Here is a 14,035-nt window from a genome sequence, read left to right on the forward strand (position 1 = left end):
GAGTTGTAGGCAAAAAAAAAACATGTGGAGAGCTACCCTTGGCAATTTCTGGCTTAGGATATTTTCAAAATAGTCTGGACTCTGGAAGATGGTCCTTCTTTCAGGGAGAAGGACACAAGAAGGAGTCACAGCCCAAACAGCTGACTGAAATGCCCAAGAAACTGTGACTAGGCATAAAAACATAGAAAAATCAACCTAATCATAATCATAAGAACATAAGAGGAGCCATGTTGGACCAGGCCAATGGCCCATCCAGTCCAACACTCTGTGTCACATAAGAACATAAGAGAAGCCATGTTGGATCAGGCCCATGGCCCATCCAGTCCAACACTCTGTGTCACACATAAGAACATAAGAGGAGCCATGTTGGACCAGGCCCATGGCCCATCCAGTCCAACACTCTGTGTCACACATAAGAACATAAGAGGAGCCATGTTGGACCAGGCCCATGGCCCATCCTGTCCAACACTCTGTGTCACACAGTGGCACACACTGTGTGACACAGACATACACACACAAATACACACACAAACACTGTGGCTAGTAGCCACTGATGGACCTCTGCTCCATATTTTTATCCAATCCTCTTGAAGCTTTATCCTCTTGAAGCTGGCTATGCTTGCAGCCGCCATCACCTCCTGTGGCAGTGAATTCCACAGGTTAATCACCCTTTGGGTGAAGAAGTACTTCCTTTTATCCATTTTAACCTGACTGCTCAGCAATTTCATTGAATGCCCACAAGTTCTTGTATTGTGAGAAAGGGAGAAAAGTACTTTTTTCTCTACTTTCTTCATCCCATGCATAATCTTGTAAATCTCTATCATGTCACCCCGCTGTTGATGTTTCTCCAAGCTAAAGAGCCCCAAGCGTTTTAACCTTTCTTCACAGGGAAAGTGTTCCAACCCTTTAATCATTCTAGTTGCCCTTTTCTGCACTTTTCCCAATGCTATCATATCCTTTTTGAGGTGCAGTGACCAGAATTGCACACAGTACTCCAAATGAGACCGCACCATCGATATATACAGGGGCATTATGATACTGGCTGATTTGTTTTCAATTCCCTTCCTAATAATTCCCAGCATGGCATTGTGATTGACCCAAGGTCACCCTGCAGCTGCATGTGGAGGAGTGAGGAATCAAACCCAGTTCTCCCAGACCAGAGTCTGTGCTCTTAACCACTACACCAAACTGGCTCTCTCAGGCTTAAGATGGGAATAACTTTGCATAGAGAGGCACGTCTATCCTCCTTAGTCAAGGTCATAATCACTATTGCACGCACTGGCTCTGGGGAGCTATGAGGGGTAATCCCTCAGTGAATGGGGAGCTATTTGGGGGTAATCTCTGCTGTGGGAGGGGTTGCTCAAGATGTCCCATTTGTTTTCCAGGATCTCATCTCCGAGTGCTGGAAAAAGAGGAGGATGGTTTGCAGAAGAGATCTGAGCTGAGCGAGGGGCCGTTGGTGATCCACTGCTAGAAGGATCTGAAGGGGGTTGTTTTTGGGGCCCTGAAATTCAACTGGGGACAGAAAGCCATTTGAAAGAACTTGTGGAGAAAAAACCTCACGAGCCTTGGTTGGGAGGCAAAAGCTGGAGATTTAGAGTTCAGCGAGAGATTCTTGAGGCATAGAAGAACACAGAGGGACCAAGACTGCAAACAGAACAGTGACTTGTCAAGAACCCTCAAATGGTGGAAAAAACATATTTTTGTTCTTATTGTGGGCAGCCATTTCAAGGGACTTCAGCCTTGATGGCGCATGAGAGAACTCATATAGGTGAGCGCATATACAAGTGCTCGCAGTGTGAGAGAACCTACAGTTGCCTTTCTGACCTCCTCACACACCGGAAGAGCCACGCGGGAGAGAAGCCCCATCGATGTGCTTCGGATGGAGGCCACGGATCCAGTCAGAATGCCCCCCCGCCCCAAGGAGCCCGTCTGGCAGAGAAGGTAAGGAAGTGCCGTGAGTGTGGGGAAAACTCAGGAATGCATGCTCAAAATGTGGCACAAATGGTTGGTGTCCCTCATCCAAAGCCATGCTGAGGTGAAACCTTATGCAAGCTATGCTTTCCGTTTGAGCCCCTGTCGGTATGGGCTCTGAGCCCTCTGGTTGCACAGAGGAAGGATATTTTTAGCCACAGATCCATGAGAGCAGCTTTGGCCAAAGATCCCATTTTGTTGCTCTATCTGAGGGGTGTGGCCACCCCAGCCCCACCCAAAAGGAGACCTGTGGCACCATCAAGACTGTGACAGATATATTGCAGCAGAAGAAAAAGTAAAGTTTACCTCAGGAAAACTTACTGCTGCAATATATCTGCTAGGATTGTTCACACGTGCTGGAACCCCAGTGCCCTGAGAGAGTGGCACGGGCTGCTAAATGGGCGGAGCGGTGCCAGGGTTTTTGGTGCCCTGGACAAGCTGCCCACTAGTGCACTCTCCACAAAATGTAAAAAGCAGAGAATTGTAGGAGAAATGAAGAAAGTTGAAACTATTTACGTTTTTAATTTACATTTTTTTTATTTTAAATTCTGAGATGAAGCAATAAAATTGTGAGAATACTACTTGATCCTTTTAGCTGGAGGTGCCAGAGACAAGCCCTTCACGTGACCATTTCTACTTGATCCTTTTAGCTGGAGGTTCCAGGGACAAGACTTTCACATGACCATTTCTACTTGATTCTTTTAGCTGGAGGTGCCAGGGACAAGCCCTTCACGTGACCATTTCTACTTGATCCTTTTAGCTGGAGGTTCCAGGGACAAGACCTTCACATGACCATTTCTACTTGATTCCTCTCCAGGCTAAACATCCCCAGCTCCTTCAACCTTTCCTCATAGGGCTTGGTCTCCAGACCCTTCACCATCTTTGTCGCCCTCCTCTGGACCCGTTCCAGCTTGTCTATATCCTTCTTAAAATGTGGTGCCCAAAACTGAACACAATACTCCAGGTGAGGTCTTACCAGAGCAGAGTGAAGCGATACTGTCACATCACGCGATCTGGACTTTTGTTGATACAGCCCAAAATTGCATTTGCCTTTTTAGCCGCCGTATCATACTGTTGACTCGTGTTCAACGAATGGTCCACTAAGACCCCTAGATCCTTTTTGCACAAACTATTGCTAAGACAAGTCTCCCCCATCCTATAACCCTGCATTGGAGGTTTCTGTAACTGATTTTATTGTGATTTTAGCTATTCTTGATTGTTCGTTTCCCTCTTTCTCTCTTTCTCAGAGGGAGAAGGAAGCAAACAAGAGCCAGTTGCCCGGGGGCCTGATAGGAGCCCTTTGAGGGCCTGATTTGTTCCCTGGGCCGCATGTTTGACACCCCTGCTTTAGACGATCACCAGTCCCGCTTTGGCGGGGAGGGCGGGATATAAATGGAATTAAATAAATAAATACATAATAAATAAATTGTCCTGTTTGAGTTTACCTTAAAAATTAGCCCCTAAGACAGACTTGGCCAATGTACTGAGAGGCTAAGCTTGTAACATCCTGAAAGAGACAAACAGAGACATTTACCTTTCCCAGATAACCAAGGACTCACGTCTAAAATAGCTTGGTTTGTAATATAGCAAAAGGATAGTAAGCTTTGCCTACAAACCACAAGAAACAGCAGGGCCAATCTCTCAGTGCAGAAAAGGGCAACTAGAATGATTAAAGGGTTGAAACACTTTCCCTATGAAGAAGGGTTAAAGGGAGAGCCAGTTTGGTGTAGTGGTTAAGTGTGCGGACTCTTATCTGGGAGAACTGGGTTTGATTCCCCACTCCTCCACTTGCACCTGCTGAGATGGCCTTGGGTCAGCCATAGCTCTGGCAGAGGTTGTCCTTGAAAAGGGCAGCTGCTGTGAGAGCCCTCTCCAGCCCCACCCACCTCACAGGGTGTCTGTTGTGGGGGAGGAAGGTAAAGGAGATTGTGAGCCGCTCTGAGACTCTTCGGAGTGGAGGGCGGGATATAAATCCAATATCTTCATCTTCTTAAAAACGCTTGGGGCTCTTTAGCTTGGAGAAACGTCGACTGCGGGGTGACATGATAGAGGTTTACCAGATTATGCATGGGATGGAGAAAGCAGAGAAAGAAGTCCTTTTCTCCCTTTCTCACAGTACAAGAACTCGTGGGCATTCGATGAAATTGCTGAGCGGTCGGGTTAGAACAGAAAAAAGGAAAGGGTGATTAACATGTGGAATTCACTGCCACAGGAGGTGGCGGCGGCTACAAGCATAGCCAGCTTCAAGAGGGGGTTAGATAAAAATATGGAGCAGAGGTCCATCAGTGGCTATTAGCCACTGTGTGTGTGTGCGTGCGTGTGTATGTATTTTGGCCACTGTGTGACACAGAGTGTTGGACTGGATGGGCCGTTGGCCTGATCCAACATGGCTTCTCTTATGTTCTTATGTGACTCAGAGTGTTGGACTGGATGGGCCATTGGCCTGATCCAACAGGGCTTCTCTTATGTTCTTATGTGACACAGAGTGTTGGACTGGATGGGCCACTGGCCTGATCCAACATGGCTTCTCTTATGTTCTTATGTGACTCAGAGTGTTGGACTGGATGGGCCATTGGCCTCACCCAACATGGCTTCTCTTATGTTCTTATGTGACTCAGAGTGTTGGACTGGAGGGGCCACTGGCCTGATCCAACAGGGCTTCTCTTATGTTCTTATGTGACACAGAGTGTTGGACTGGATGGGCCACTGGCCTGATCCAACATGGCTTCTCTTATGTTCTTATGTGACACAGAGTGTTGGACTGGATGGGCCACTGGCCTGATCCAACAGGGCTTCTCTTATGTTCTTATGTGACACAGAGTGTTGGACTGGATGGGCCATTGGCCTCACCCAACATGGCTTCTCTTATGTTCTTATGTGACTCAGAGTGTTGGACTGGAGGGGCCACTGGCCTGATCCAACAGGGCTTCTCTTATGTTCTTATGTGACTCAGAGTGTTGGACTGGAGGGGCCACTGGCCTGATCCAACATGGCTTCTCTTATGTTCTTATGTGACTCAGAGTGTTGGACTGGATGGGCCATTGGCCTGATCCAACATGGCTTCTCTTATGTTATTATGTTCTTAGGGTTTCTGATGCTCAATGGTGTGTTTCAATTCTTTTTGATCTTCCTTTTGGCATGCTGCTGTCTGTCTGTCTCTGTCCCCTCAGGGAGAAGCCTCTCTTCAGAGCCAAATGACTGAAGGCATCTTTCCACAATCAGAGGTGGCCCAAGAGAAGGGAAAGGAGATGGAAGAGCAGGACCCAGAAGGACCTGGAACTGGCAAGAGAGCAAGGAAAAGCCCTCACTCCACCCCAGCTGGAAGTGGTGCTGAATTCTGGGAAAGGACTGTGCCAGAGGTCATGTCTAAAGACACCCTGACCTCAGATGTGCATGGCCAACACTTCCGGCAGTTCCGCTACCGTGAGGCCGATGGGCCCCGAGAGGTTTGCAGCCAGCTCCATGGACTTTGCAGCCAGTGGCTGAAGCCGGAGAGGCACACCAAGAAGCAAATCCTGGACCTGGTGATCCTGGAGCAGTTCCTGACCATCCTGCCCCAGGAAATGCAGTGCTGGGTCAGAGGATGTGGGCCGGAGACCAGTTCCCAGGCGGTGGCCCTGGCCGAAGGTTTCCTCCTGAGTCAGGCAGAGGAGAAGAGGCAGGCAGAACAGGTGAGGGGGCGATTCCTTCCAGATGTATCCAATTCAAGCAATGATATTTAGCCCTCTCCTAAAATTTCCTTGCCAGATCATAGGCTAGAGCCTCTTCTGCTAGAGAATATCTGACCCCTGCAGATAACTCATCAGATCTACTAATAGGAGGGTGCAGAGTGTGGGAGTGGGGCAGGATCCCTTCCTTGGTCTCTTTCCCATTCCATCTCTTACCCCTCCCCCTGGCTGCTGTTTCAGATGCAGGGACCACCTTTGGAGATGGAAGCTGCAATCTCTGAGGCAGAAGGAGCTTCCTTGGAGCAGGGGCAGAGGGGGCAGGTGGTGGAGCGTGCCCAAGATGCCCTCTCCTGTGGTAAGGACTTGTTGTGCCTGGGGAGCCTGTGAATGTGATGGGTAGAGAGGTCAGGTCGGGGGGGAAATGCAGATTTCTATAGGCAACAGAGAGTTAACTGGTGGCACTCAATATCCACACACTGTGATGTCTCTAAAAGATCAGACAAACTCCTGGAGGACCATTTATCCCATAACTTTAAAAATTAATCTCTCACCTTCCTTCCTTAAAAGGTCTCAGACTCCCTGGGGAGGGAAGGCAGCCAAACCTCGAAAGGGAACCTCCACCTTCTGGAGAAGCAGAGCTCTGAAACCACTCCCTGGGGGCCAATAATCATGGGGACATTTTCCTTCTGTGCCTGTGCTTGGAGGGTCATCTGGGGGGCTGCTGTGAGAGGCAGGATGTGGAGTAGGGAGGGGCAGGCTATGGGGCCCAGCACTTACAGGCGCTTTGGAGAGGGACTTGGGACCAATGTTCCCTCAAAGCTGTGGAGTCTTGTGAGCAAAAATTCTACCACTGTGAGTTACTAGCTTGCTCTAGGACCATTTTTCCTGAGCTGAGGCAAAAATGTATGAGCCAGAAGCTAAAACATTGTGAGCTAGCTCACACTAACTCAGCCTAGAGGGAACGCTGCTTGGGACAGATGTGATGCCACGCTGAAGTTGTATCTGGCTGAAAGCCCAGTTGTGAAGTTGGCATGCCCAGAGACGCAATGAAAACTCATTCCTATGACCCTCAAGTCTCCAGAACTGCTCGATTCGTGTCTGGTCCAATGTGATGGTGAAGTTTCATGCTATGGCATTTGCACCACCACCTTTCCTTCTCCGTAGAGCAGAAGTCCCAACCCCTGGGCCGCAGGCCGGGACCAGTCCGAGGCCTGTTAGCAACCGGGCCGCAGTGTGAGGCAGTGGCGCCACATTACCTCCTTCTCCCGCCTGGATCCCTGGCAGACGAAAGAGGCAGTGCAGCCTTACTCTGAAGCACTATGTCTTTCTTGATAGGATATAGTTTTATTAAGCAAGCAAGCAAACAAACAAATAATAAAAAAGAAACAAATACATCCAAAACAACAATAAGCGAAAAGATAATAAAACACAATAAAACACAATAGGGAATACACAACAATACAATTGAAAAGAAAAACCACTACAACTACAAACTCATTCACACTAAGGAATGGAGAGGATCAATGAACTTCTGTTACTCCATATCAACACCTTCACTTTTTACCCACTTATATATGGGATCCCATTCCTCCTGGCATTTTTGCACATTGCCATCTCTTAATCTTATGGACATTAAATCAGATTCTGCGGCATCTAACAGTTTGGTAATGAATTCCTCTCTGTTGGGGATTTTATTGGTCTTCCAATACTTGGCATAAAGTATTCTGGCAACAGTAACTATGTATAGTAATAGTTTTAGTTTTGTCGTAGGAAAGTTTTGTCTACAAATATTCAAGAGGTAACCATGACACCAAACTGGCTCTCCAGTAGTAAAAAGTATTTTAAAAATCGGTTGAACATACATAGGGCACGGTTTCACAACCTTGGGAAGTGTGTGTGAGCGAAGCAGGGAACAAATAAGCAAACACCCTTCCTTCCTCTCTTGTCTGAGGAACAGGCAGTGAAGAGATGCTGTTGAGCCTTCGTCTTTTCAGCGGGGTAGAAACGGCTGCTGCACCTTCAATCCAGGTAGGAGAGATGTGGGGGGAGAGGGGGGCAGCCTGGATCCCTCCTATGTTCTGAGGGGAGATTTTGCTCCTTCTGTTTCTACAAGAGGTCCATGAGAGAGATCCTTTGAATGCTGTTGCATATATCCATCCCTAGCCTTACTGTCCGTACCTTCCCAGACGACTCCCTTCCAGTGTGAGATCTCTGATGAGGAGGGAATCTTCTTTTTCTTTCAGGATCCCTTTTCCTTGGAGGAGGTGTCCATCTCTTTCACGGAGGCAGAGTGGGCCCTGCTGGATCCGGGACAAAGAGCTCTGTACACGGAAGTCATGCTGGAGAACTATGAGAATGTGGTCTTTCTGGGTAAGGGTCTTTCCTGGGTGCCAAAGGCGCAACTTGCTGCCATTGTGAGAAGGAATGAATCCAAATATTGACTAGCAATGCATCATTTTGAGACCTTTCCCACCACTTGGGGAGAGCATCTGCTCGGCATGCAGAAGGTCCCAGGTTCAACCTTGGCAGCATCAGCAGAGAAAAGGATCAGGTAGGAGGTGAAGGGAAAAACCTCTACCTGAGACCTTGGGGAGCGGCTGCCAAACTGACGTGAATGGGCCAGTATAAGGAAACTTTATAGAATCACGGAGATGGAAGGGACCTCAGGGGTCATCTAGTCCAACATCTGCACAATGCAGGGAGTTCAGATACCTCCCCTGCACACCCCCAGTGACCCCTGCCCAGAAGTTGGCAAAAAGTACCCGTCAGCATTTTCCTGGGAGTGAAAGAAAGGGCCACAAGAACAAAGGACTGATGCAGCTCTTCTTGCCCTCCTTCTCATGATCGGTCTAAGTTCACAGAATCAGCCTTGGTGCCAGATGGCCAAGGGATAACAGGGATAAATGTAAAGTTCTGCATTTAGGAAGGAAAAATCCAGTGCATGGTTGTAGGATGGGGGAGACTTGTCTTAGCAGTAGTATGTGCGAAAAGGATCTAGGGGTCTTAGTGAACCATACACTGGACATGAGTCAACGGTGTGATGCGGTGGCTAAAAAGGCAAATGCAATTTTGGGCTGCATCCACAGAAGTATAGTGTCCACCTGGACCTCACCTGGAGTATTGTGTTCAGTTTTGGGCCCCACATTTTAAGAAGGATATAGACAAGCTGGAACGGGTCCAGAAGAGGGAGACGAAGATGGTGAGGAGTCTGGAGACCAAGTCCTATGAGGAAAGGTTAAAGGAGCTGGAGATGTTTAGCCTGGAGAGGAGGCGGCTGAGAGGTGATATGATCACCATCTTCAAGTACTTGAAGGGCTGTCATCTAGAGGATGGTGTGGAATTGTTTTCTGTGGCCCCAGAAGGTAGGACCAGAACCAATGGGTTAAAATTAAATCAAAAGAGTTTCTGGCTCAACATTAGGAAGAACTTCCTGACTGTTAGAGTGATTCCTCAGTGGAACAGGCTTCCTCGTGAGGTGGTGGGTTCTCCTTCCTTGGAGGTTTTTATGAGGGGCTTGCAGCTTCTTACTGGCTGTGTTTCCCATGCCTTTAAAAGCAACCTGTTGTGCAGATACTTAGCCAGTGAACTTCTTTCATCCTTTGTAATATCTACAGGAGGAGTTTAATTTTGGTGTCAGGCAGCTGTTAAAAACAGGACCAGTAAAATGGTGCCAAGTTCATAGTACCATCACTTCCAGTGCTGTTGAGATATAACGCAGTAATCTCCAATAATCTCTTTCTGCCCCACACCTCTCACTCTCACTCACTCACACAGAAATCTCATAGAAAGACCAGCTGGCTACAACTGGTGGTGCCAACTTTTCATTGGCAGAGCTCCTGTGTCTGCAACAACAGTATGATGAACAGAAAAGTTTCATCCAATAAAAAAAAGAAACAGAGAAAGAGAGAGAAAGAAAGAAAGAAAGAAAGAAAGAAAGAAAGAAAGAAAGAAAGAAAGAAAGAAAGAAAGAAAGAAAGAAAGAAAGAAAGAAAGAAAGAAAGAAAGGGAGGGAAGGGAGACATGGAAAGAAAGAACATAAGAGAAGCCATGTTGGATCAGGCCAGAGGACCATCCAGTCCAAAATTCTCTCATACCATGCCCAAAAAGCACCAGAATGTTCATCAGTGGGGCCAGGGAACTAGAAGCCCTCCCATTGTTGCTTCCCCTCTCCCCCAGCACCAAGAATACAGACAGAACATCACTTTCAGGGAAAGAAAAAAAGGAAGAAGGGGGGACAAAGAAAAAAAAGTCTTCCTCACCAGCAGATGACCCCAGCCAGCAACAATTCTGCCTAGGAGTTGTTTAATAAAAAAATAGCTACTGGAATTCCTATGCCCTGCCCCTCCTGGCTGAAAAAAAAACCTCTCCCCCTTCTTTGTGCCCAGGCCTCCCGGGGAAATCTCCCCAAAAGAACATACTGCAAGGCACATGAAAGCTCAAACCTTGAAGAACACTTCATGGGTCTAAAGTGCCAGTAGACTCTGGCTTTTCTCTCAAACACTGGGAGGGGGGGAGAAGGAAGGAGAGTCAGCCCAGCTCCTCTCTGTACAACACAGAGATGGGGGAAGGAAGGAAGCCAAATGGAGCTCAGGCTTTGCAGCCTGTGTCAGTCTTCAAGGCTAGCTTTTCTCTGCACAACACAGAGATGGGAAGGAAGCCAAACAGAGCTCAGGCTTTGCAGCCTGTGTCAGTCTTCAAGGCTAGCTTTTCTCTGCACAACAGGGAGATGGGGAAAGGAAGGAAGCAGAGCAGAGGTCATGTTTTGCTGGGGGTGGGGCTAACTTTGGCTTTTCTTGTGACCCGGTAGTGAGGCTTCCATGGCCCGGTACTGGGTTCCGACCCTGAAAATGGGAAACAGTGGCCTAGAGCATCCCTGACAAGCATTTGTCCAACCACTGCTTAAAGACTGCCAGAAATGGGGAGCTCACCTCTTCCCTAAGTAGCTGGTTTCATGGTAGAACAACCCTTATTATTAACAGTTTTTCTTAATATCTAGCTGGTAGCTTCCTGCCCTTAATGAGAAGCCATTGTTGTGAATCCTCTCCTCTTTTTAAAAACTTCCAAAGAAGGAGAGCTCATCTCCTCCCGAGGAAGGTCCCAGGCTCAACCCCCAGAATCTCCAGGGGAAAGGATCAGGTAGGAGGTGATTGAAGAATGTCTGTCTGAGACTCTGGAAAACCACTGCTGGACGGAGCGTACTGATCCCAATGGTTCTTTTCTCCCTTTCTCACAATACAAGAACTCGTGGGCATTCAATGAAATTGCTGAACAGTCGGGTTAGAACGGATAAAAGGAACATGTGGAATTCACTGCCACAGGAGGTGGTGGCAGCTACAAGCATAGCCAGCTTCAAGAGAGAATTGGATAAAAATATGGAGCAGAGGTCCATCAGTGGCTATTAGCCAGAGTATATATATATATATATGTGTGTGTGTGTGTGTGTGTGTATGTATATATACACAAACACACATATATTGGCCACTGTGTGACACAGAGTGTTGGACTGGATGGGCCATTGGCCTGATCCAGCATGGCTTCTCTTATGTTCTTACGTGACACAGAGTGTTGAACTGGATGGGCCATTGGCCTGATCCAACATGGCTTCTCTTGTTCTTATGTGCCATAGAGTGTTGGACTGGATGGGCCATTGGCCTGATCCAACATGGCTTCTTTTATGTTCTTATGTTCAAAGATCTGATTCAGTATAAGAGAGCCAGTTTGGTGTAGTGGTTAAGTGTGCAGACTTGGAGAACTGGGTTTGATTCCCTGCTCCTCCACTTACACCTGCTAGAACAGCCTTGAGTTAGCTATAGCTTTCACAAGAGTTGTCCTTGAAAGGCCAGCTGCTGTGAGAGCCCTCTCAGCCCCACCCACCTCACAGGGTGTCTGTTGTGGTGGGGAGGAAGATATAGGAGATGGTAAGCGGCTCTGATTTAATACTAAGACGTCACAAAACAGCACAGTTTTTGCTGTTCAGCAACAGTAAAAGAAGAGACGGTAACTGTTCTATTTAAGATATGAAGTACCTAAATGGCACTCCTTGTTGCAGCATCAGTATTGCAACTGTATCTGAAGTTGCGCTAGAGAGAAAGATTCATCATGATGCAGCAAGAAACATCCAGGTGTACCAGCATGGCATGAGCAGAAATTTAGCCTGGCTTCCCTCTCTATAACTGGTTTATAGTTTCTGCCTCCCTAGGGTCAGGTGGTCCTAATGACCCAATCAAGGGAACACCATGAGTCGCACCAGGCCACTGAATACTCACTGTAACTCTTGGGGGGGGGGGGGGAACTAGGGCTATTTGCCTCAGAGATCCGTTCCCCTTATCCTGGTCCAGATTCCAGGCTTTGATCTGGACTGCAGTGCCATCCTTCCAGATGAACTTTAAGTGTTCTGTTTATTCCTTTCTCCATGTAAGAATAATCACCTTCTCCCTCTTTGTCTCCCTCTCTCTCTCTGCAAAGGAAGCCAGAAGTATTAGAGAGATTATGCTGGAGACAGAGAACGGCCTTGCAATTAAAGAAAGGCTGGAGAGCTCTCCTAGAGAATCACAAGACATTATTTCCTTCCCCGGTGACTCTCAGGCTGAGAGCAAGTATCCATCACTGTTGCCAGAGGAACATGCTAGGGAAAACATGATTTGCTTCTGAGCAGCATTTGATTTGGTACAATCATGCAGGCCAGTGGGTAAGGAGGGAGGGAGGCCTTGTAGGAGCCTGACATCGGGAGACTCAGAAGCTCCTTCTGGGCAAGCGTTTAGCTGAGACTTTTCACAGGTGCGGGAGGTATCCTTAAATACTAGATATTCTTGGGCAAAGGTGGAGGGGTAGTTAAGATCAGCCAATCTGATGAGGCCAAAGGGCCGCTAGTCCCTGTAATCATATAGATGTTGTTGGCACTTACCAGCCTCTCCAAGTGCTAACAGCGTATTTCTCTCTCTTTATTCCACCAGAGGATGATCAGAGGAATGAGGAGGGTGAGGAACTTCAGCAGCACATCACAAATAGAATTAACAATGAAGAGCTGAACAAAAATGTCAGGAATCAAGGCAGACCCAAGAGAAAGAAAGGCGTCAGTGTGCTTGAAAGCCATGATGGAAGAAAGCGGAATATACGTTTTCCAAAGCACAGGATAATGAAGGAAAACAAATCCATTCAGTCTGCAAAGTATCTCAGAAATAGATCACAGCTCTTTTTGAACCAAAGTATACACAGAGAAGAAAAACCTTCTGAATACTCAGAGACAAAAAATAAATTTAGTCAGAGTAGCATTCTTCACCTGCACCAAAAAACCCACACAGGAGAGAAAACTTTTGAATGCTCAGAGTGTGGAAAGAGATTCAGTAAAAGCGGCAATCTTCACAAACATTATAGAACCCACACAGGGGAGAAACCTTTTGAATGTTCAGAGTGTGGAAAGAGATTCAGTCAGAGTTACAATCTTGCACAGCATCAGAAAACCCACACAGGGGAGAAACCTTTTGAATGTTCAGAATGTGGAAAGAGATGCAGTACAAGTGGCAATCTTCAATATCATCAGAGAACCCACACAGGGGAGAAACCTTTTGAATGCTCAGAGTGTGGAAAGAGATGCAGTACAAGTGGCCATCTTCAAGATCATCAGAGAACCCACACAGGGGAGAAACCTTTTGAATGCTCAGAGTGTGGAAAGAGATTCAGTCAGAGTAGCCATCTTCAACATCATCAGAGAACTCATACAGGGGAGAAACCTTTTGAATGCTCAGAGTGTGGGAAGAGATTCAGTCGGAGTGGCCATCTTCAATATCATCAGAGAACCCATACAGGGGAGAAACCTTTCGAATGCTCAGAGTGTGGGAAGAGATTCAGTCAGAGTTTCAGTCTTCAACAGCATCAGAAAACCCACACAGGGGAGAAACCTTTTGAATGCTCAGAGTGTGGGAAGAGATTCAGTCGGAGTGGCCATCTTCAATATCATCAGAGAACCCACACAGGGGAGAAACCTTTTGAATGCTCAGAGTGTGGAAAGAGATTCAGTCAGAGTGGCAATCTTCAAGATCATCGGAGAACCCACACAGGGGAGAAACCTTTTGAATGCTCAGAGTGTGGAAAGAGATTCAGTCAGAGTGGCCATCTTCAGTATCATCAGAGAACCCACACAGGGGAGAAACCTTTCGAATGCTCAGAGTGTGGAAAGAGATTCAGTCACAGTGGCAATCTTCAGCAGCACCAGAGAATCCACACAGGAGTGAAAACTTTTGAATGCTTAGAGTGCAGAAAGAAATTTAGTACAAGTGGCAGCCTTCAACATCATCAGAGAACCCACACAGGGGAAAAACCTTTCGAATGCTCAGAGTGTGGAAAGAGATTCAGTCAGAGTGGCCATCTTCAACATCATCAGAGAACTCATACAG

General features: G+C 47.2%; 2 protein-coding genes across 2 annotated transcripts in view; one reads left to right on the top strand and one right to left on the bottom strand.

Moving 5' to 3' along the window:
• LOC132572129 (zinc finger protein OZF-like) overlaps positions 1 to 14,035 on the bottom strand; it is a 1,123,325-nt gene that overhangs the window by 76,961 nt on the left and 1,032,329 nt on the right. The window lies entirely within an intron of this gene.
• The window catches only part of LOC132570915 (paternally-expressed gene 3 protein-like), a 234,642-nt gene that overhangs the window by 27,510 nt on the left and 193,097 nt on the right, over positions 1 to 14,035 (top strand). Inside the window, exons 6-12 of the mRNA XM_060237553.1 lie at positions 1,386 to 1,459; positions 1,675 to 1,944; positions 5,145 to 5,645; positions 5,883 to 5,997; positions 7,600 to 7,670; positions 7,886 to 8,012; positions 12,596 to 13,892. Of these exons, the coding sequence (XP_060093536.1) occupies positions 1,386 to 1,459; positions 1,675 to 1,944; positions 5,145 to 5,645; positions 5,883 to 5,997; positions 7,600 to 7,670; positions 7,886 to 8,012; positions 12,596 to 13,892 (2,455 nt within the window). The remainder of the gene's footprint in view (positions 1 to 1,385; positions 1,460 to 1,674; positions 1,945 to 5,144; positions 5,646 to 5,882; positions 5,998 to 7,599; positions 7,671 to 7,885; positions 8,013 to 12,595; positions 13,893 to 14,035) is intronic.

Source organism: Heteronotia binoei, chromosome 5 (genome assembly GCF_032191835.1).
Source record: "Heteronotia binoei isolate CCM8104 ecotype False Entrance Well chromosome 5, APGP_CSIRO_Hbin_v1, whole genome shotgun sequence".
Classification (NCBI taxonomy): Eukaryota; Metazoa; Chordata; class Lepidosauria; order Squamata; family Gekkonidae; genus Heteronotia; species Heteronotia binoei.